The sequence below is a fragment of the Pipra filicauda genome, unplaced genomic scaffold, assembly GCF_003945595.2.
Source record: "Pipra filicauda isolate LSUMZ 115617 unplaced genomic scaffold, ASM394559v2 scaffold265_size1292809_pilon, whole genome shotgun sequence".
Classification (NCBI taxonomy): Eukaryota; Metazoa; Chordata; class Aves; order Passeriformes; family Pipridae; genus Pipra; species Pipra filicauda.
Window position 1 is genome coordinate 1,201,229 of NW_024104382.1, and position 22,147 is coordinate 1,223,375.

Sequence of the window (22,147 nt, forward strand, 5' to 3'; positions counted from 1 at the left end):
TGCAGTCCAGAGCCTGGGACTGGAGCATCAGTGCGTTTGCCATCACCTGAATTCCCTCTTTAGAAAACACTTTGTACAGTCAGCAGTGAAAACACCGAAACTAGCAGTAACTTATTTTGTCTGCGCACCTGTTCCATGATGTAATTTTCTTTTGGCAATCACCTTACACCAACCCCCTCGTACAGGAGCACACACGGATTTCTGAAACACACCCCCCCACACACACACACACATCCCCCTCAGCGCTCTGCCAGGAGCTGCAGCGCCGGCACCGCGTCTCGCTTTGAGTCAGGCTGGTTTTTTTTTTTTTTTTTTTTTTTTTTTTTTTTTTGCTTCTTAATGCAAAATAGACACAGTCCCGTCTGGGCTTGGATTCCTCCTGGCCATGGATTCGCCCCGGGAACAGGCGGGGCCGGGACGCGGCGGCGGAGGGGGGGGGAGCGGCGGGAGCGGCTGAACAGCTCCGCCGCCGCGTCCCGGCCCCGCCCCTCCACGCCCGCGCGGTGCACGCCGGGAGCTGTAGTCCACCTCCCCGCCGCCGGCACCGCTGGCGCGGGGCACGCCGGGAGTTGTAGTCGGCGCCGAGCGTGCGGGGTGGGCGGTGCCGCGCGGCCATTGGGCGGGGCGCGGCGGGGGGGGCGGGGCCCGCGGGGGCTCGCGCGGTGCCGTCAGTTCCGGCCGCCCCGCCGTTCTCTTTGGTGTTTGCCCTGTGCCGCCGGTCCCGCCCGGCCCATGGACTGAGCGCCCCCGCCCCGGCCCAGGCCGCGCCCAGCGCAGGTGAGGGGGACGCCGCGCCGGGGGCTGTGGGGAAAGGGGGCGGCCGCGGGGCTCCATCCCGCTTTCCCCCCCACTCCGGCACACAGCGCGGGGGCTCGCCCTGCCGCCGCTCCCGGGCCGTGCCCGCTGCCGCGGCCGCACCGCGATGGGCCCGCGGCGCGCCGCGGTCGGTGACAGCGCCGGGTTGGGGCCCGGAGCGGGCTCGCTGCCTTCTCTCTGCCCGAAATGCTTTGCCCGCCCGGCGGCGGCGGCGGCAGCGCCGGGTCGGGGCCCCCGGGGAGGGGCTCGGCCATCGCACCCGCGGGTGCCGGAGCCGAACCCGCCGGGTCCGACCCGGCCGTGCGGGGCTGCTGGGGCAGGAGGGGCGGCGGCGGTGGCGGAGCAGGGACTCCCCAGCCCCTCCTGGCCGCACGCAGCTCAGGGGCAGCCTCCCCCGAGCGCTGCCAGCGCCGGCTTTCCCCCCACCCCGTGCCCACCGATCTCGCAGCCCCCGCTGCCCCGGGATCGCTGCTCCCCGTTTCCTGGGCGCTGCACGAGTTTTTCGGGAGATGTGAAGCAACAAGTCCCTTTTAAACCTTTCCTGTCCTCGAGGTTTGCAGGGTTTGGGTTGTCCATCCAGGGCATGCTGTGCTTGGTACTGTCAGATCCATTTTTGTGATGTATTCATCTGTTGGGTACTTTTGTCATTGCTTTTCTGGCAGGTTTAAGGCAAACCTGGGAGGAACATCCCTTGGAATGTCAATGAAGCCTAGGTGTATATATATATATATATATAGCAGTGAAATAAAATATCTGAATGAAGTCTGTTGTCTGCTTTTGGAAGAGTATATTTATAAAATCTTGTATCCTCTAACTAGAAAATGCAAGTACTGCATCCTACCTTTACTGAAAGTGATAGAAATGTGGGGCTTTTGATACTAGGGGCCATTAAGAACTTTTCTAATGATGCAGCTACAGCTGTGATGTAACAGAGTGATCTCTCTTTGTCTGATGATTATCTCACATGTGCAACAAATTTGTTCAAACTTTTACAGAGATATTCACTGGAAATCTGTTACGTCTCAATGAGAATTTAAAGAGCCAGTGGACTGAGTTTTTTACTATATTTCTGTTTTCTGACGTTGGATCAGAATCTTATTTCCAAACTCTTCTTAAAGGATGTGTACAAGAAACAATTCTTTTTTTATGTTGTTGTTTTAAGCAGCTGCTGTTTCTTTGTTCAGAGTTTTCCTCATGAATCGTGTTTACACTATCAGTACAAGTCAGTCAGAATATGAGGTGTTTTGTGGCAAAACACAACATAGGTTGAAGTAAACTTGGGATTATGTGACTTTACAAAGTCAGAGCAAAACTGGAAACTGCTGTGTGCCTTTCAGATCTTCCTGAGGAAGAGCAGCTTTATCCTGCGGACAGAGGAGCTTTCACAAAGCCCTTTTTCTGATTGCTTTGTCCAGGATCCCTGCTGGGGTTGGTGGTTTCATTGGGGTGTTGAAGATGCCCTGGGACAGTGGAGGAGATCTGATGTTGGCTCTCAGCAGTGTCAGTGGGGTTTGTGACCTGTTCTGCTGCAGGGAAAAAACCAACACAGACCATTCCATGTTTTGTCACGGCATTAACTGAGCTAAAGTATCAGTTTACTGTTCATTCATTATATCACTTCCTGGTTTATGGTTTTGCATGATGTTTGGAACTGTCTGTTTTATGTGCTAGTTCCCTCTTTTCCTTTAGCTTTTACTTTCAAATTTTGGGTTTTTGTTTTCCTATTAATAATCCATGTCTCAGCTCCCAAACTACTTTGCATAACATTTAGTGTTTGTGCCCTTACCAAAAAGAGCAGCATCTTTTTCTACAGTCAGTGTTGCCTTTGAGATGGGCTTTTGTCTTGCCCAAATATTGTAGAAAAAGGTTTATCTAAGAAGGAAACATTGTTCAACCAGTGTTTTACATTTTGTGTAAATAGCCTTAAGTCTGTAAAATTTATTCTTTTTTTAATTGATTTGTAGTGAGTGTTTATTTAGACTTTCCAGTTGTAAATAGATGCTCTTAAACACTGTTGCAGCAGCTTGAGAATTTTATGCTGTACCTTGCAAAGCTACCCCTGATGGGGGTTTTTCAAAGGTATTTCAGGTAACAAAGCATCTGAACAAACCTAGAATTTGTGGAAATTTGTTCTTTGTGCCTCAAAATAGTCGAGTGTGGGACAAAAGAGACTCAGCCACCACACTGGAGTATTTAAAACTCCTTTAGAAAATGGAAGGAGAGCGGGAATCGTTCTCACCACTGTTTTGTCTGGGAGTGAACACTGATGCATTCCCAGCCTGCAAACAGGGGAGAAGATGCTGTTCCCTCGTGGGTCTGTGTGTGGGGTGCCCGTGAGTTGTGGTGGGAGCTGGGCTGTCACTGTCCCCAGCTCTGGGCTGTCCTGCCTGGCTGGCATTGGGAGCCACTGGTGATGGGGGGCCAGGGGGTCAGTGCTGTGTGTTCCACAGCCCCTTCAGCCCCTTGAGTCCTGCCAGCCCCCTCAGGGCACCCACATCCTTTGGCAGGGATAGGCTTGGGGTTCGTGTTCTGGTTGAAATGGGGATAAATGAACTTTCCTGCTAAGAACAGTTTGCTGTTGGTGAGGACCAAGGAAGGTGCCTTGCTCTGGCTGCCAAGGGCCAGTGGCTACTCAGGTGCAGTGTCATGGACCATCTGCTCTTCAGAGAGGAACTAGTGCTTCATTCAACACCTCATTTCCTATAGCTAAACCTGCTTCTTGGATGTTGTCTGTGATTTTTGGTTGGTGATGTCAGGAAGCCCTTGTAATTTGAATTTGGTGTTTGTATCTGGCATTTGTTCTGTTTCTCAGCCTGCTCTGCCCTGGTTCCATCCAAGCCCTCCCTGGCTGGCACTGGTGGGGCAGGAGCGAGTGTGTGCACACGGGGTGGGAATGGTGGGCACAGCTGGTTCCTGACAGAGGCACAGTGGGAGTGTTGGAACCTGCAGCCTTCCGAGTCTGTGCCTCCTGAAGAACAGGACACCTTTCCGTGTGCTGGTCCTGACAGTGAATAAAACCTTTGAGGATTTAGTCTCTTGTATTTTCAAGTGGTTTCTCAGAGCTCAGAGCCAGTCTGTGGCAGGACCCACGTGAGATCCTGTGCTGCCAAACCTGTTGTCTTACAACAACAAGGCCGTTGTGTCCCTCCAGTAGGAGACAGAAACATGCCAGGTGCACACAAGTGTGTTCAGTCCTGGGAATCCAGGCTGGGAGGGACTCAGGGAATGAAGTGATGCCTCCATCCCTCTGTGGTGTTGGGTCTGCCAGCCTCATCCTCCGTCGATGTCTGTCAATGCCACCAGTGGATCCCCTCTGTCACCCAATGTAGGGCAATTCATTGCCACTGTTACTATCAGAAGGTGTTTTCTTGATGCACTTTTAAGCCTCTTGCCCCTGGTTCTGTCACTTTAACCGTGAAGAACAGATTATTCTTTTCCACTCCAAAAACCTTGTAAGCACGTGAACTGCTCATTGTCAGTCCCCTGCCAGCCCTCTCCTCTTCAGCATATACAAGTTCAGATCCTTTAGTACTTAGACCCTTACAGGTTATACTTCTCTGAAGCTGAGTTTTGGGTGTTTCCTACTCTGGTTTTGCTGAGGGGGTCCCCACGTGGGTGCAGAGCTCCAGCTGAGGGCTCAGTGCCTGCGTAAGGAGCAGGACTGGTGCAGACCTCGCTCAGGCTGGGTCTCCACTGCTGCACCTCAGGATGGTGATGGCTTTCCCCAGAGCAGCCTGGGAGCATCACCTTGTGTTGGGAAGCGCTGTTGGCTGTAGCTCTTCTCCACTGTGCTGTGCCCATGGTGGTGTCTGGGCTGTGGGTACCAGCAGGCAGTGCCTGCCCAGTACCTGTTGCTTGCTCCTTCTGGAGCCTGGCAGGGCCAGCAGGGATGGCTGGTAGAGAAAATTCCATTGGCTTTGTGCAACTTGGTCTTGATCCTGCCTGTGAGTATAATCCATTTCCTTGCTTTCCAGATGCTTAGTTAACCTCCAGAAAACCTTCTAGAGGAGAAGTTGAACCAGTAGAACTGTGATCCTCTTGTCTTCCTTCCTCACTCTCCAGTTACCAACAGCCACTGTGGTGCTGCTGCTTCAGGCTCTGCATCCTCATGTTCCACAGGGCTCCTCCAGGGGAACTGGGCAGAGTTCCGGGAGTCGTTGGAGGAGTTTGAAATGCCTGTCTGAAGTAAATTCAAGAGCTCTGTCCTCCTCTCACCTCACTGAGGAGTGAGATCTCCCCCATTTTGTGGCTGTAGTGATGCTGCTGGCATCCGCACGCACTTGGCTTAGGCATGGAAAAGAAGGATTAAACACTTTGTGCTATATTTGTAAGCAGAATAAAATAGGTTTTGATTTCCATTTAGAGCAGTCCATGCAGTGACAGGTTTCATATGCAGTACTGAGATAATTTTATTCTGAAATGGTTTTAGCTAGGTTGATTTTTTTATATGCCTATTTATGAGTGAAATCATTAGATGGGAAATGTAGCCAAAAGGTAAAATTTGTATCAGATTTTTGCAGTTAATAGCTGCCAGAGTTTCTTGGGTTAGTGGCTTGCTTTTGGTTTGGCTTTGTGAATTAAGGTCTGGGTCTAATTTTGGGAGCTGATCTCTAGGGCCGTGAGGAAGAAAGTTGACTTCCATAGAACTGGAAGCCTCACTACAGAAAGAAAATTGGCAAGTGACTCTTATAATGCTGCAAGAGCACTATTGTGAGATTCCACTGTTTGGGTGAGAAACATCACTTGGGGTTGGGGAAAGAGCAATGAAGATTCTTGGATCAGGTTGGAAACTGTGTTTGGAAAAGCAGCTCCCTTGAGCAGCCTGTCAGTGGGAAGGGTCCTGCGAGTTCTCATCATCAAAGGGATGAGGCAAACTCAGTGCAGGGTGAGAGATTTGCTACAGGAGCTTTTTTTGGCTTTAGGAAGCAAAATTCTAACTCTGTGTTTTTTCTTTTAGGCATTCTCCATCATAAATATCCAATTCAGAACTAAGTCCAAATCTTCACTCTCTGGATCTCCTAAAGGTACTGGAAACTTACTTAAAACATTAAAGTTTCTTACCTTTTGTTTACATCACACTGAAGAAACCACAAGTTGTGGCAAAACATGATTATCCACAGGAAGTGTTTTTTTTTTTTGTTTGGTCCTCTGGCTTCCATCTGCAATTCCTGTGAGAATTCTAACACAAAAAAAGCCCTAAGAAAACTTGTCTGAAAATGCTGTATTCTTGCTTTTATACAGGAAGATTTTCATTTCTTTTTGACTGTGTGGACTGAGGCTACGCTCACATCTTTGTGCATTTCTTTGGTTACCTTAGTGATGTCTGAACTCTGCATTTTAATGTATTCAGAATTTCTGGGAACGTTCCAGGCGTTGATGCACCAAAAGAAAATAAAAATCTAAAAACAAGTGGGGAGCAGTCCTCTGTCATCTGGAAATCCATCTAGGTAGAGCAGTGGCCATAGGTCACCGAGTCCTTTGATGGCAGCCACCACAGCACCGGGAGAACCTTCTGGAGCAACACTGTTTTGGGAACATTTGAAATACTCTTGGATGAGTTAAGGAAAAGTAACGGTGTGAGGCTGGGAAGGGAGCAAGTTGTGGGATTAGCTGCTGCCTCAGGTGGTGTGAGTGAAACATTAGTTCTTTTGCCCTCTCTTTGGATGGTTGAGTGGGTTTGAGTTCTAGCAATGCCTCAAGTGTTGTGTAGGGAGCAGTTACTTAGACCAGTATTTGTCTTCAAAAGTTTGGAGCAGCTCACCCCTGATTACAGGGAAAAATCTCCTGGAATTCTGGCATCTTTGTTCCTGTGACCACTGAAACAGTCTTTATGAGTTGTTAGCTTCAACTTTCTAGGTATGGTGCTTTTTTCTTGGATAGTTAGGATTTTATAAGCCTGTTATAGAGTAAAGGGCATATTCCTGTGTAAAAGCACTGTAAACCCTTTCAGAATCCCCAAATAACCTGGAATTAGATCTGCAGTAATGGAGAGTGAGTTCTTCTACCTGAGTGAAATACTTCCCACAAATCAACTACAGCATCAACTTCAGAGGTAGCTGAAAAATACAAACTAAACTCCAGTTTGTTTTGTCAGACTGTTCTTTGAGGTTACTTGCCAAAATGTGAGCTAAGTGTTTTTAAAAAGAAAGCGTAATATATATTTGTATATATAATCTTGGAAGGTATAACCTTGTAAGCTACTTCCTAGTGTCTGAAATTGTCAGAAATTTGTAAAGTGGAATATCAGTGTTTCATAAGATGGTTTTAATGCCTACTTTGCCTTGGTTCTGCCTGAATTCAGTGTATTCAACTCTGAAATAGTTCTGAATTGGTGATAACTTACAGGGTGCAGAGGCAACTTTTGATCTCTGTGTAGGAAGCTGAGGTTGGTGAAGGAGTGAGAAACATGATGATGAGGTAGCAATTTGTGTAGAAACAAGCATTACATTTTCTTAGGTTAAAAATGATACATTTATTGGAAAAGTTCTATTTTCATTACAATTCCATTCCCTCCCTGATCACAAGTTTCTGTTCAGCTGTGGTGAAAGCCTGGTGTGGCCAGGTACTGGATGTGCTGGGGATAACCCCTAACAGCAGTGTCTGCTACAGCTTCCAGGTGTTTGTTGCCAGTAGGGGTGGGGCTGACTGATTCCTTAACTTTTGTGTGTGTTAGGCAGTGCAGCTTTTCCTGCCTCTGCCGTTTGCAGTCCTGGGAAGGAGCACTCACAGGATCCTGTTGAACCTCTGTTCTTTCTCCCTAAGTTCCTGGCTGCAGAGCCAGGTGTTGCTGGGGTGGTTTTGCTCCTCAAAGCCTGGCTGTGCCTGTGCTGGGGGGGTGTGTTCTGCACAGTGGGTGGGACTGGGACATCGGGCAGGTGCCCAGCCGAGCTGGGCTTCACTCTCAGCGCTTGGTTCCTGGAGAGCCTGGGTGCCTTTTGGATTCCCAGAGGTCCATGAGGGCTGAATGGATTTTCCATTTGGTTGGGAGTCTGTGGGAGGGCTTGTGGTGGTTCCCAGTGAGAGGTGCTTCCAGCCCTTCTCCAGGCCCCTGCAGCCTGTGCGGGTGCGACCGAGCGGCCGCTTTGCTGGGTTGGGCACATGGGCTCTGCCCTGAGCAGGTCTGGGCTACGGACACTGCAGTGCTCTGGTCTGGTGGGCAGATGTGCACAGCTCAAGTCTGCTCCTAACTGGAGCAGATTCCAAGCCCTTATTGTCTGAGGCAGTAGGATGTGAGCTCAAGTCCCCCCAGGTTTTGGTGGATAAGGGCTGAATTGTGTCCTGGAGGTGTTTGCAGAGGAGCTGTCCCAGGCCAAGCACCGCAGGCTGTGAGTCCTGCTGGGAGCTGGGCAGTGTCTGACCTGTGTCTGAGCTTCTCAGGGACTCGGCCCTAAATAGAGAAAGCAAACTGTACTCTCCTTATCAGGGACTTCTCTCCTTGGGAAAGAAAATTCCTGGGGATTGCACAGTGCTCCTCTCTGCATCGTCTGACTGGAAGCCACTCTCACCTGAGTGTTCTGAAACCCGCCTCCCTAAAACCAGGCGATGGCAGGTATGGGAAGGGTAGTGCCTTGCTGTAAAAGCAAACTGCTTGGAGACAGTTTTCTGAAAGGAATGCCAGACTTCCTTTCCAGCATGATCTGAAACATCCTGATGTTCCTGACTTCAAAATAACAACTTTCGGTTGTGTCTTCTCGAAACGTGTGGGTTAGAAACTGTAAGTTCAGTTACTTGGAAGGATGTTATACTTCAGCAGGAAAGGAGAATTCACTTTTTTTATTACACTGCCAGACTTTGTTATAGTCTTTCCCAGGCAATTATTATTGTTGTGTTATGTTTGAAAATTTTCAGTGTTTCTAGTGATGCTTGTGGGAATGAAACTTAGTGATTATAGAGTTATTACCCTGGAGTCTTATTCTAAATACTCTTCCTCTTTGTCTTAGGATTTCTTGGATTTCCTTTAGGCAGATTTCCTAATACCACACTCATAGTTATAATGCACCCAGTATGTAGCTGCTGCAAATTTAGTAGTCCAATATAGGATTTGTTTTGACTATAATCTACATATGTGTTTTCTGGACTAATGAGATCTGAACTATTTTTGCTCTCTAGTAAAAACAAAGTTATCCAGGTGGTAATATGATAAGTCTGACATGTTTATGATATTTTTTTCCAAAATAAAAATATTCCAGATGGTAGATTTGTTGCTGTATCTGTTGTTTCCCAGTAGCTTCTTACCTCTTATCTAATAAATAATTAAATCTTTCTACCCATGAATGTATTAATCTAGGGTCCCCTCACAGGCTTTTTTTGTCAGTAACTAGCTAAAAACTTCCCTCTGACTCATTGCTGCTCCTCTCACATTTGGAAGTCCATTCACAGGTTCAGAATTTGAAGCTCACAGAGCACTAGTGGAGTTGTGTTGCCACTAATAGCTCCCTGGTGGTAGCTGGAACAGTGATTTCTCCTTTTCACCTATCAATTATGAAAGAATGAACCTCTGCTTGCTGCCCTAATCAAATCTGTAGGTGACCAGTATGTGTGCATGTGCCAGTGCCTTTGTGTGTAAAATGGATTCACTTGGCTGTAAAATGTATTTTTAACAAATAAATTGATACGTGGCTCGTAAGTGGATATGGGCAGCTGACCTGTTCGTGTCTATTTAGGTTCCACTGGCTGAGCATGAAGATAATGTTGCATCCATGTGTAAGAGAAATCTAATACTAATTTGTCAGAGGAGGAAGGGTCTGTCACAGCCCTGCACACGGACTGGGGTGCCCCTGGCGCTCTGAGGGGGTTTTCCTACATGGCCATAGATGCCCCTGAGCACTTCCAACACTTGTTTATAGTGCTGCAAGGCCAAGTGACTCTAAATTGATGCTTGAACTGTGACTGAGGCATGTCCTGACTTAAATAGAAGTAACCTTCAGAATACATGTAGCTGACACAGTTTATGATCTCTTGCACCTTTACTTTTCCCAGCCAGAGCCACTGCGGCGTTTCCTGCTGCACACCAGCTCTTTCCCCTCAGAAGTGGCTCAGCATTCTTGGTATCCAGGGGAAAACTCTATGATTATAGTTAAAGGATGCATGCTCTAAAATAGTTGTTTTGTAAAGACTGCATTTATTGTTTGCCCTCCAAGTTCAGCTTCGAATGGAAGAATGCATGAAATGTCATTTGTCCATGGAAACTTATACACTTTGTTCAGACTATAAGCAGTGGCTATGCGTGTAGGTAACTGGATTTGCTTTGTAAGTGGATTCAGTGGTGAGGAAAAGACATAGACAGTAATGAACAAGCATAAATAAAGCTTCTATACTACTCTTTTATAAATGCAAGAGGTGTTAAGCTTACACGACAGGGCGTATGGATGGAACTGCTGTTAAAACTGGATGTGTGAGTGACTTACTGCAGACAAAATGGGAACAGTGGATGGTGGAACACTTCTCCTTTTGCTGATGGAGGAATAATTTCAGTAGATTGTTAGAGAATGCTAAATATTTGGCATAATCTTTTTTTCACCTTTATGTTTTAGGTCAGCAATTTGTCTTCCCCACACGGAGTTTGTCTGCGTTCAAAGCTGTTTGCCTACAGTAATCTGCTCTGGTTGGAAGTGAACATGTCTCAAGTTCAGATTCAGAATCCTTCTGCTGCCCTTGCAGGGAGCCAAATATTGAATAAAACCCCAGCTCTTTCACAGCCTTTGAGTATTCCTTCTACTACCAGTTCTTTGCCCTCTGAAAATGCAGGCAGACCTATCCAAAACTCTGCTTTGCCCTCTGCTTCAGTTACATCCACCAATGCAGCTGCAGGTAAGAATAACTGTCAATAACTGTATATATTCTTAGTGTTTATAGTCTCTCTGTGTAGGCATATGTGTATATATATATATACACACATATGTATATACACACACATATATATATGCCTATATAATATGTAGAGTATATAGGCATATATATATACACTATATATATATAGTATATAGGCATAATATACTTCTGATGTCTTGCACCTACACATACTTTAAAAATAATATTTATCCAACTGCAGTAGCTTGTTATTCTCTCTCCCTATAGAATGAAATCTGTTTGAGACAGGTAGAAGCATACTTTTCCACGAAGTTCTAATAATGAGTTGATAAGTTTGTAATAGTAAAGAATATTTTAAATTGCGTGACATTTAATTTTTGAAACATTGCTATCCATCTTTTTTACCAATAGCTTGTTTTAAATGTAAAAAGGTTTGTTTGAAATAGTTTGTTTAGTTCTGTTATCTCCAGTTCTTTTATGGCCAGTTTAATGATAAATATATTATGCTGACAAAATACAATAGAGGAAACAAAAGGTAATAAATAAAAAATAGCTAATAGGGCAAAATAGGATTAGGAAAAAGAAATTAACTGACCTTTTGAAATTATTCAAGGCAAATGACCCTGACAGATACTTAGAAGATTTGCTCCTTGAAATGTACCACATAAGATACCGTCTGAATGTGGGAATTCTAACTCCTTACTTCTGGCTTGCGTTAGAACGTTGAATTTAATGGTGCTCCTTTTAGGCATCAGCATTGCTTGGAAATTCTGCAGGTCAGGAGATTGTTACCACTTTGGCCAGTGATCAGAGCTGGCTATTCCAGCAGATCCTTGCTGGGAAGTGGTGTATTGCAGGCAACTAGATGCTAAGCCACTGAGATTTCTTTTTTTTAATTGAAATTGATAGTAGAGTTCACAGTTACCTGTTCATTTATCCGATTTTATGTAATCTTTCAGCTCCTTCAAACATGGCAAACCCCAAAGAGAAAACCCCCATGTGTCTTGTGAATGAGTTAGCCCGTTTCAACAAGATTCAGCCCGAGTATAAGCTTTTGAGTGAGCAAGGTCCAGCTCACTCCAAGGTAAATCTTCATACGGGTTTCCTGTTGCTGCCACTCATACTCTTTCACTTCCATGAGTGGAAAGGCCAAGTGTGTGCTCTTGGTGCAAGGTAATCCAGAGTCATGGAGAGGAATGGGAAGCCCCTGGAGTACCGACAGTAGGGCAGTGTGGAGCTGTTACTGGGGGACTGAACAGCTGGTTTCCCAAAGTGTCCCTTGAGCTCCAAGGTGCGAAGGAGGCAAGCTGGCATGTACAAAAAATAACAGTCAGAGCATCTGTTCGATTGTGTTTTCATTCTGATTGGAATTAATTAAGTAAATTACCAGGGAGACCTTGGCTTGCCATTTGTCTGATTAATTTGTCAAAATTTCGGGCGATGTATGTCCTGCCTAATCCCACATACTTTGCTTGTAATCAAATAGACTTGTGTTCACCTGTGAGCATGTAGAAGCTTTTATGCTGCAGTGTGAACTTAACTGTCTTCAGACTGCTGAAAAATATCTTTAAAAAACCCTTCAGAGTATTAAAGCAGGAGTGGAGTTACGTGGCACACAGAATGGTAGCTTCCAGGCTGCTGTTCAGTGGTGTGGGCACAGCAGCTCTCCCGGGGCTGTCACCTCTCCACATGTGGTGCTTGGGGTTTTTAGCCTGTCTGATCTCATGCAGGAGAGTTGCCAGCTACAGTTGGTGTGAAATTCTTAGTTCAGTCATCAGGGAAATCCTGTTGGTGCCCAACGTGTTGGAAATCTGGAGATGACATGGGAGTTAAGGAGTGCTTGAATTACCGTATTCTCAACTTGTGCATCCACTGAAAGGCTCATTGTTTTGGGTGAGAGGGTCTCATAAATTGTGTGAATTCTGAAGCAGCTCCTAACAAAGTTCCTGTCTCTGGTTTTGAGGTGTTTACAGTGCAGCTGACTCTTGGGGACCAGCACTGGGAAGCTGAAGGAACTAGTATTAAAAAAGCGCAACACGCAGCAGCTGCCAAAGCTTTGGAAGGGACAAAATTCCCCAAGCCTACGGCTCGTCCCTCCCGTAGTGAAGGCAAGAATCCAGGTATATGCCACAACAAACTGCTTTAAAAAAAAGTGTACATAGGGAGAATACACCTTTCTGCTTTTGGTATGTATTAAAGTTGCATCAGGATAATAAAAACTGTGAATCTGCCTATTTAACAATGGCAGTTGCCAGGTCTTGTGAGAACTTCATCTTGATTTAGTCTGTTATTGTTGTAGGTGACATGGTAAATATCATCACAGAAGCAAATTAAATGTGCAGTTTTTTCCATCAAATCATTCAGGCTTGAAAAACCTGCTGCTTGACTTACTGTTTTGTGTTGTAACACTTAGGGAAATCCTGGAAAAGATGTTTATCCTAATCCTAAAAAAACCCCACTAATTAAAAAAAGAAGGAAAAAAACCCTCATATGAGGAATTTTGGTCATAGCAAAGAATAATCTTTTGTGTGGGCAGATGAATGTGTTACATAATTCTAGAGAATAATTCAAAAGCTGGACAATAAATATTTTTTGGAAATGTTTAATTTCAGAAAAAAAATATAATGTGGGAGATTGGATCAGAACATTGGAATTTGCTTAATTTGTACTTCTTTAAAGATAAATATATATTGATTTGGATGAAAGCATTTAAGTTGTAGTTTGTTATGTTTAGTGAATTTCTTATGTTACTAAGGTTGCTCCTAAGACCTGTTTAAGATGTCAAATTCTGTAATACTGTCTTCACATCTTGGCTGCGCGTGAGTGTAACTCAGTCCCTGCAGTCCAGAGCCTGGGACAGCATCAGTGTGTTCAGCTGTGTTTGCTATCACCTAAATTCCTTCTTTAGAAAGACTTTGTACAGTCAGCAGTGAAAATACTGAAACTAGCAGTAACTTATTTTGTCTGCACACCTGTTCCATAATTTAGTTTTGTTTTGGCAATTACCTTACACCAACCCCCTTGTACAGCAGTACACACTGATTTCTGAGCCAGAAAGACAGACAGAATGACACTTACTGACTCCTTTCTCCAGTGAGAATGGACAGGGAGTCAGTTCTTCATCCCCATGATACTGAGAGAAATATTTTAGCTCTCAGTAGCAATTTACCTGCCTTTCGCCAAGGCCAGTTGCAATTTCAAAGTGAGGAGTCATAGAAACCATTCTTAGGTCATTGAGTACAGAGAAATATTTGATTCTCAGTAAACAAGAGACACAGAAGGAATGTAGCATATCTGGTAATTTAAAAGGACTTTTTGTAGAAGAGGAGCTTCTTTTCTGCAGACCACATTGTTAGATATGCTGTGAACGTAAGTAAATTAGCAGCTTTAGAAATTTGAAGCAAAATAAAAAAAAACCAAAATAAAACCAAAACAAGGCCCCAGCAAATGCACTTTTTTGTAACAGGATTTGTCACAACTGCTGATTTAGTGTACATCAGATAGACTTATTCTCTTTGTGTTCATTAGCAGTTCTGTTTGGAATTCAGTCATTTCGGATATTGCGTGTGGCGAAACTTAAGCTCATTTTTCCGTGCTGTGAGACAGCATAAGGGCTTAGGTTGTCTCTGTTCCTTGGGACAGCTGGCCAACCCTTCCTGTTCCTTTTCCTTCAGACAGTGTAACCCCCACAGTGGAGTTGAATGCCCTGTGCATGAAGCTGGGGAAGAAGCCCATGTACAAGCCCATCGATCCGTACACGGGGATGAGATCCACCTACAACTACACCATGCGGGGTGGCACCTACCCCCCACGGTACGTGCACGGGGTTGGGAGCCTCCTGCCCTGCAACCCCTGCTCTCACCTCCCCAGGCTCTGGTGTTGCCTCCTAAGACTGGCTGTGTCACCCTCAGAGGGACACTCAGCTGAAACAGAGCCAGCTTATGAGGCCAGAGGGTTGGAGAAGGACACCCACTAATGTCTGTAATTTGTCTTATTTCCAGTGGTTTATTGTATTGCAAGGGAGCTGGGCCAAATGTTGAAGTGTTTTTGAGGGCACTCAGGCATAGCCAGCTTCACTAAGCAAATACCTAAATATTTCTTGCATTCCCTTTCTGTGCAAAAGCAAAAGTGAAGAAAACAATTTGATGTTCTTTCTGAAACTATTTAAATTAAAGCTTCAGTTTAAAGAATTTTATATGGGCATAGAAACGTAGAATTCAAAACTGACTGGCCTGGCAAGTCTATGAAAGTGCAGTTTTGTTGTCTTGGTGTTGTACTTGGTCAGAAATGTATTCCTATTGTAAAACAAGGAATGTTGATATTTGCTTCAAAGATTTCTCCCTAAATTCGGTTAGACTCCAAATCAAGATGTGGCTTTTTAATCCTAATGCTTCAGTGCCAAGTTATGGTTACTGATATCCAGGAGATTCACCCACATCTAACATAGGTGTCTGTTTACTTTTTAGGCCAAACCTTCTTATTATTTACCTCTCCCTTTGCAGGTACTTTTACCCTTTTCCTGTCGGGCCCTTACTTTATCAAGTGGAGCTTTCAATTGGAGGGCAGCAGTTTCATGGGAAAGGAAGAACAAGACAAGCTGCTAAACATGATGCAGCTGCTAAAGCACTGAAAGTTCTGCAGAATGAGCCCTTGCCTGAGAAACCAGAGGTGGGAATTAGTCTTAGTGTTTTAAGCATAAATGGCTAAGATAAACTGAGATATTATTGTAGAATTTTTTCCTTATTGAGAGGAAGAGGACAGTTGGGAAATTTAATTCTGTGCAGTAGTGGGGTACCTTCTTATGTCAACACTGATTTAAAGCATAAATTTCTATGGAACTAGAGTTTTCCCAGATGAAGCTTTGTTAATTCTTTTACTGTCATATTTTTTCACAGCAATGCTCTAGACCTCTGTCAGATATGAGCACTGGAAGCATAGATAGGAATTAATATCTAACCAGGTACAGATCATACACAAACTTCTGAAGATGTGTATAAATGGGCAACATAAAAATCAGACATGGATTTTACTTCCTGGGCAAAATTCCTACATGATTTTGGAAAGAACCATGGGAGTTCTAGAAGAGCAGGAAGTTCATGGAAGTAGTAAACTCATACACACATTTTGATATGAATATAGGAACTCGATTTGTATCCCTTCATATATTTATGGCTGCCCAGCACTTTGCATTCCAATACCCCGTTATTGCTTTTTTTGTGTTTTTTTGTTAAGTGGCTTTAGGCAGCAGGTCTCACTGTGGGCACAGGAGTCACTCAGCTCCTGGGCTGGTTGAGAGCCTGCACAGCTCCCTTTTTGTTGGCTGCCTTGGCCAGAGACAGAACTAGTAACTTGCAATGTGGGGAGTGGGAGAACTTGCTGAACATGGAGTCTGGCTGTGTGCTGAGAAAGAAGGAAAATGAAGAATTGGGCAAGAAGGTAACAAGGGGTCTCAGACTGAGAAAATAAAAATAGCTGGAAGCTACCAGGAATGGCAGAGCAAGAGGCTTGAGGACACGTGGTGTGAAGCCAAGGGACTCGGAGTTAACTCTGAGGGTGTGTGTGTGAGAGAGCATTGCCAGGTAATTGGGCAAAAGCACTGGCTCAGGAAGAGGCCTGGGAGGTACTGGGGGAGGTGGTTTGGGTAAGGGAACGCAGTTTATTGAATGGTGGAGACCATTAGGGATTACAGATGCTGTTGGGGAGAAGGGAGTGGTGCTGGGAACAGGAGCTGAGAGAGTGGGGGTGAGCTCTGCACTGGAGTCTGAACTGGGATAGGCAGAGTGTGGGCAGGGGCCAGCTGGGCTTTGTGCAGGAGAGGCCAAGGCAGAGGAGGATGTGCCCCTTCAGTGCAGGGAACCCCAAATTCCAGAGTTATTGTTGTTCTGTGCCAGTGGTGCAGAACATTCTCTCTTTGCACCCACCCTGTAAAAGACAACCTGCTCTCATCAGCTGTTTTGCCCCTCAGGGAGCCCAGGTCTGTGCCAGACCCAGGGAGCAGCTCTGCAGGAAGTCATGGGCTCACATGTCACTGGATTGTTTTCTGTTCCCTGTTTTAGAAATGCTTCTGTGCAGGTGACTTTCTGGAAATTTATAGAGTTGTGTTTAAAAGGTGGGTAATGTGAGGTCTTCAGAACAAACTCTGCCACTGTTTTCCATGACCACATCCCCTGTTCTGTGGGATGTCTTGTTTGGTGTGAGGGCTGTGAATCCAGGGGTAAAGGGAGATTGCAAGAAGGGAGAATTATTTTCTTAATAAAACAGGACCTGAATGGTGTCTGAACCCTGAGAAACCTGCATTTGTGATTTTGTTTTTCAATTTATGTTTTATTTAGTCTGCAAAAGGAACAGTAGGAAATGCAGCTTAGGGAGAGGAGAGCAGGCCTTGGAACAGGGGGTGCTGGTTTATAACAAGCACTTGGATAAATCAGGTTTTCATTTAAAGCTTGGTACTTAAATTCATTAATACTTGTGGCTTTCAGATATTGTAGTTTTAGAAATATCTGAGGGAATTGTTTCTGTATCAGCATTTTGTACTAGACAAGATGAAGGTAGAATAAGGAAGGTTTTGGTGCTAAGTGAGCCCTGTTCAGTCCTGCATCCAGTGAGAAAAGGATCTGGAAGGATACAGAAGTGTGAGGTCATGAGAGATGCTTTTAAAATGCCTGTGTACAAGGGAGGCAAATTAGGGTTTCACAAGCAGATATAATCCTGATACTTCCTACCAGTCATTTGATGTTGCCAGTAATTGTCTTTTTAAATGTAGTTATTTCTGTGTGTTCTGTTTGTGTGTTTGTGTAAACAGAATATTCTGAAGTTTGAACTCTTGTGTTTTGAAGGGGGGTGATTTTGTACATTTTTTAAATTATTATTTTTCATCACAAATGTTTGTTTTTATGCGATTTTACTCTTGTATTTTTAAATTAGAAAATATTCAGTGATTAATAACAGTTGGACTTAATGATCTCAAAGGTCTTTTCCAACCTAAACAATCCTGTGATTCTAAGAAGATATCATTGAATAAAATGATTAGACTTTAAGGGTAAGAATGACCATTTCCCACACCTTCTTGGGCTGCAAATGTAGAAGCAAGTGGCAGGAAAAAAGTGTAGTAATATTAGCCCTCAGCTGGACCAAGCCCTGCCTGAAGAACCCAATGTCATGTTTGACATGGGTTGGGACACGGTGGTGAAGGTGCAGGACAGGGTGACTTGGCAGAGCCAAAGACAGACCTGATACAACATTGATTGAAAGCTTAGGAATACAGAGAGCTGGGCTTCCTAGCATGAATTTGGGACAGCAATTCTGACTTTGGCCTCAAGATCCTAAACCCAGAATTGCTTCTGTGTTTGTTGTCAACTTACATCAGCTCCTCTTTATCCCCTGAACGTGGAAGAGCAGACTCAGGCTGGGGCTGTGGTTGATCAGGGCAGTTCTGCTCAGCACCTTCCCAGGGGTGCAGCATTGGCTCACAGGGAGTCTTGAGGAAGGGCACATGGAAGGAGTTCTGGAAGGGGTCAAATCCCTCCTAACAGAGTATAGTATTTGTGTAACTCGCTTGGGATTTTTTAATATCGCTTTTGTTTCCTTTTGTGACTGGTTTTCACTTGTTAGAGATGGGTTTGAACAATGTGATGAGAGCTAGGAGTGGTAAATGCTAGTATTTGAGGTCTTGTCCTGATTTAGAGGCACAGATTCCTTGGAGAGTTTAGTCTATGCACACATGCAAACTACTTCAAAAGCAAACCTGAGCCATCACCTGCCTGGAGATGTGCAAGGAAAGGGAAAGAGCATGTGTGTATGATTAGTTTTGATTTATAAAATAAACTGATCCAGAACTGAACTAGAGGCAAAATAACCAGTAAAATAGCTACAGACTGTTAATTGTTATTTTACTATTAATTTACTCTTTTTAGATAAAGGTATTGAAGAAAAGAACCTGTGTTTTGCACTGTGCATAGGCTTGGAATATGTCAAGAATATACAGCATAATAGAGCAAATAATTCTGTTCTATTTATTTGTATTCTCTTGAGAGAGTGTTAAGTGGCAAAATTTAATCCAATAAAGAGAAGTCTGGGTCATCTTAGTAAAGAAAAATGTTGGAATTCAAAAAACTAGAATATAGCTAAAACTACAAGAAGTGGAAAAATATTTGTAATCGAAGTTGTGCCCATGTTTGTCAGTGAGGGCAGTGACAGACTCCTCCTGGAACCCCCAGGCTGGAGTGAACATGGCCTTAGGGGGTTCAGATATTCCTTCTGCTGCTATTCCTGCTGAACTTACCAGTTGCATTTGAAATCAAGGCTTTGACTTGTGTGTTCAGTCTGGGCTTTGCCAGTTCTGCCTCGTGCTGGGAAGGGTGAGGGGCTGGGGGGATGCTCCAGGGGCTGCTGTCCCCTGTGGGCTCCGTGTTCAGAGCTGCCCCTGCCCTGTGACCCCTCCACACACAGCCTGGGGCTGCTGTGGCTCTGGGATCACACCTGTCAGGGGCTGCTCTTGTAGGAGGACATTGTGCTCTGTGTGCTCTCCTGCCACTCCAACCTGACATACAAGGTCAGCCCATGAGAACAGTGTGAAATCTGCTGGGACAGTGGGACAAGTGAAAACCTTAGATTAATTTTACTATTTTGGTTTTTTGTCTGAGATGGGAAGAGGCTGTTTTTAAGGGCTGGGATAAAAAAATCCTTCATGTTTTAAACCGACTCATTAGTAGCAGCCATAGGGGATGCTTGCTGCCATCAAACTGGTTTTAATCCAGAGAGCTCTCTAGCTCAGCTCTTCTGCTGCTTCTCCAATAACATATTGAAATCATTTTTATTACCTGATTGCATAACTATAATTGTGGCATGATATAATTGGTGAAATTGTTGCTGTTCATCTTTATCATGATCTTTCCAATAGCACTGCTGGACACTTAGTCCTAAAATTTCTCTGTTGCTGTTGCCTCTTAGTTCATGTTGATCCCAGCATCAGTGAAGATATTTTTGAAATCACAGTCAAAGTTTTACCTGGAGATACGTAGAAATGCCTGTGGGTAAAAGCTTCACTGGCACTGCTGGAGATGGACACCATTTGATTTAGGGCAAGTTCCTGGTAGGATGTTCTTCAGATGAGAAAAAAGCTGTAGGTGAAGCACTTATAAGGGAGCACTTGAAAAGACAGGACTGTGCCAGGGGCTGGTCACCCATCCCTCATTCACATTGGTCCCACTCTCAGATCTTTATTTTTCCTGCCCTTTCTCTTACCTGATACTGTCTTAGTGCTTTTGTTGCAAATGTCCAATCAGTATATGAAAACTGTATTTCATAAAGGTACTTCCATTTGGAAATCAGTTCATTTAACACTTCAATTTGGTTTTTTATAAACACATTTTTAAACCTATTGGCCCTTATTCCATTTGTTCTTTCCTGTAATGAGCACATGAAAATATGAAGGTTTGCAAGCTTTTACACATACACCTTAATGAGCTTCTTAAGTTTCAGTTCTGTAGTATGTGGGCTGCATTTCTCCACATTCACATAACATGGCAGTAAAGGTTAGAGTACTTAAAATTTGGAGAGTTCAGTAAAGTGGTTGAATGGATAAAATTCAATTTAATAGGATCTTTATTTTAAATAGAGTATGCTTCTTTTAGGTTAACGGAAAAGAACCAGATGATGAAAATCTCAATAAATCTGAAATAAGCCAAGTTTTTGAGATTGCACTTAAAAGGAACTTGCCTGTGAATTTTGAGGTATGTTTATTTTACAAGCTCTAGATTTGTTTTTATTAGAGTATTAAGGGTACACATTAAGTTGAGTCTCTCCTAGATAAACCCAAACAACTGACTTTTAACGTGTCTTGTTAGTTGTGAATACACTTTTACCTTTGATAGACACCCTGATTGTCTCAGAGTTTATATGGCAAAGGGAAGAAAAAGGAAAATCCACCTGTTCACAAATTCATGCCCTAAAATCATCACATGAGTGAACAGCCATGCTGTGGTTGTCTGTGCAATCTTTTTTCCAAGCTTTTTGAAAAATCAGTTTTACAGTGAAGAACCAAAACATAACCCCCCATTAATGGTTAGAACATGGAAGTGCAGAATCGAGGCAAAAGAGTAGAGCTCACTCTGAAAGACAAGGATGGAAGTATTTGTTTAACTAAGCACTGATCTGGACCACCCTCGAGGTGCAGAATCTCACAAGTAGGTTTCTTTTCTTGCCATGGGGTGACCTCATGTGCATCTGACTTTCCTTTCCCTTTGGCCTGGCTGCTTGCTGCCTCTTTGCCCCTCCTTGATCATTTCAGTTATCTTAAATCAGGAGCTTCCACAGGAGCGTCTCTGTTTCACTAAAATATTAATTTATCGTGCTGCTTTCCTGAGCTGGCAGAGTAACGTTTAAGTCAACTATCTGAATTATTATAGTGAGAAAATGTAGTTGTGTGTAACTGAATTGCTTCTGAAACCATTGTACAAAATTTTACATGAAACTTTCAATTATTGCAGATTAGCCTGAGCATCACTGGTAAAAATACACTGTGGGTGGAAGCTCTGAATTAATTCTTACTTTTTGACTATATGGATATTTTGAAGTATGATGTGATGTGAATGGAGTTAAAAGACTAGATCTGTAGTGGGCAGCTGTCTCTTAGATGTCTCGAGAATTCTTCAGAACTCCAGAGTTCAGAGATCAGAATTTCTGAACTAAAATGCTGGATCCTAAGGAATTGCTTTCTCTGTAATGTTTTATTACTGTACCATGATATATTTAATGAGGTGATGTTACCTGTGGGGAAGTACACACTGATAAAATAGAACAGTCATATTTCAATACTGAAAAAGTAAATCAGTAAATTAAGTAAAATGGGTTAATGACTTACATGTAAATACTGTTTACTGCTTGCTGCATCTGATCTTTTAAAAGTATGTGCTTATTTGGGTGGGATGATGTTACTAGAGTGAGTATGATTTACTTTTTGGATTGTATGAGAATCTAAAATCTCTTTATCCGTAGTTCTTGAGAGAAGTTTGCTATAACCAATGTGCCCTACCATTTTTAATAAGTGTTTATCACGCTTTCACTCAGTTTTTCCCTCTGAAACAGGTGACCAAGGAAAGTGGTCCTCCCCATATGAAGAGTTTTGTAACCAAGGTATCAGTTGGAGAATTCATGGGTGAAGGTGAAGGAAAGAGCAAGAAGATCTCAAAGAAAAATGCTGCAATAGCAGTCCTAGAAGAACTGAAAAAATTGCCACCCCTTCCTACGGTTGAGAAAATGAAGCCACGAATCAAAAAGAAAACAAAATCAATAGTGAAGGTAAGAGACAAAAGGTTGGAAATTTGACTGTGCAAATAGTCATCAGGGGAGAGGCTTTTCTGAGTCAATTATAAACTCTCTTGAGCTGCTGCTCAGTCTTTGCCAGCACAAATGAACTGGTACTTTGTTCCCACTCTAACGGGGTTCTGACACCACTCTCATAGCATTTATCAGTAAATTCAGGATGAAAGAGAAACCTTATACAGGAATGACTGGCACATAA

General features: G+C 43.9%; 1 protein-coding gene across 3 annotated transcripts in view; it reads left to right on the forward strand.

The window, feature by feature from the left end:
* The first annotated feature begins 687 nt into the window (after nucleotides 1-687).
* The window catches only part of STAU1 (staufen double-stranded RNA binding protein 1), a 29,269-nt gene continuing 7,809 nt past the window's right edge, over nucleotides 688-22,147 (forward strand). Inside the window, exons 1-9 of one of the 3 annotated variants that reach the window (XM_027751847.2) lie at nucleotides 688-777; nucleotides 5,774-5,840; nucleotides 10,350-10,626; nucleotides 11,586-11,710; nucleotides 12,590-12,746; nucleotides 14,301-14,439; nucleotides 15,129-15,294; nucleotides 20,259-20,357; nucleotides 21,694-21,924. In XM_027751847.2, the coding sequence (XP_027607648.1) occupies nucleotides 10,434-10,626; nucleotides 11,586-11,710; nucleotides 12,590-12,746; nucleotides 14,301-14,439; nucleotides 15,129-15,294; nucleotides 20,259-20,357; nucleotides 21,694-21,924 (1,110 nt within the window). In that variant the 5' untranslated portion in view covers nucleotides 688-777; nucleotides 5,774-5,840; nucleotides 10,350-10,433. The remainder of the gene's footprint in view (nucleotides 778-5,773; nucleotides 5,841-10,349; nucleotides 10,627-11,585; nucleotides 11,711-12,589; nucleotides 12,747-14,300; nucleotides 14,440-15,128; nucleotides 15,295-20,258; nucleotides 20,358-21,693; nucleotides 21,925-22,147) is intronic. The other 2 variants (XM_027751849.2, XM_027751852.2) reach the window with 2 other exon arrangements.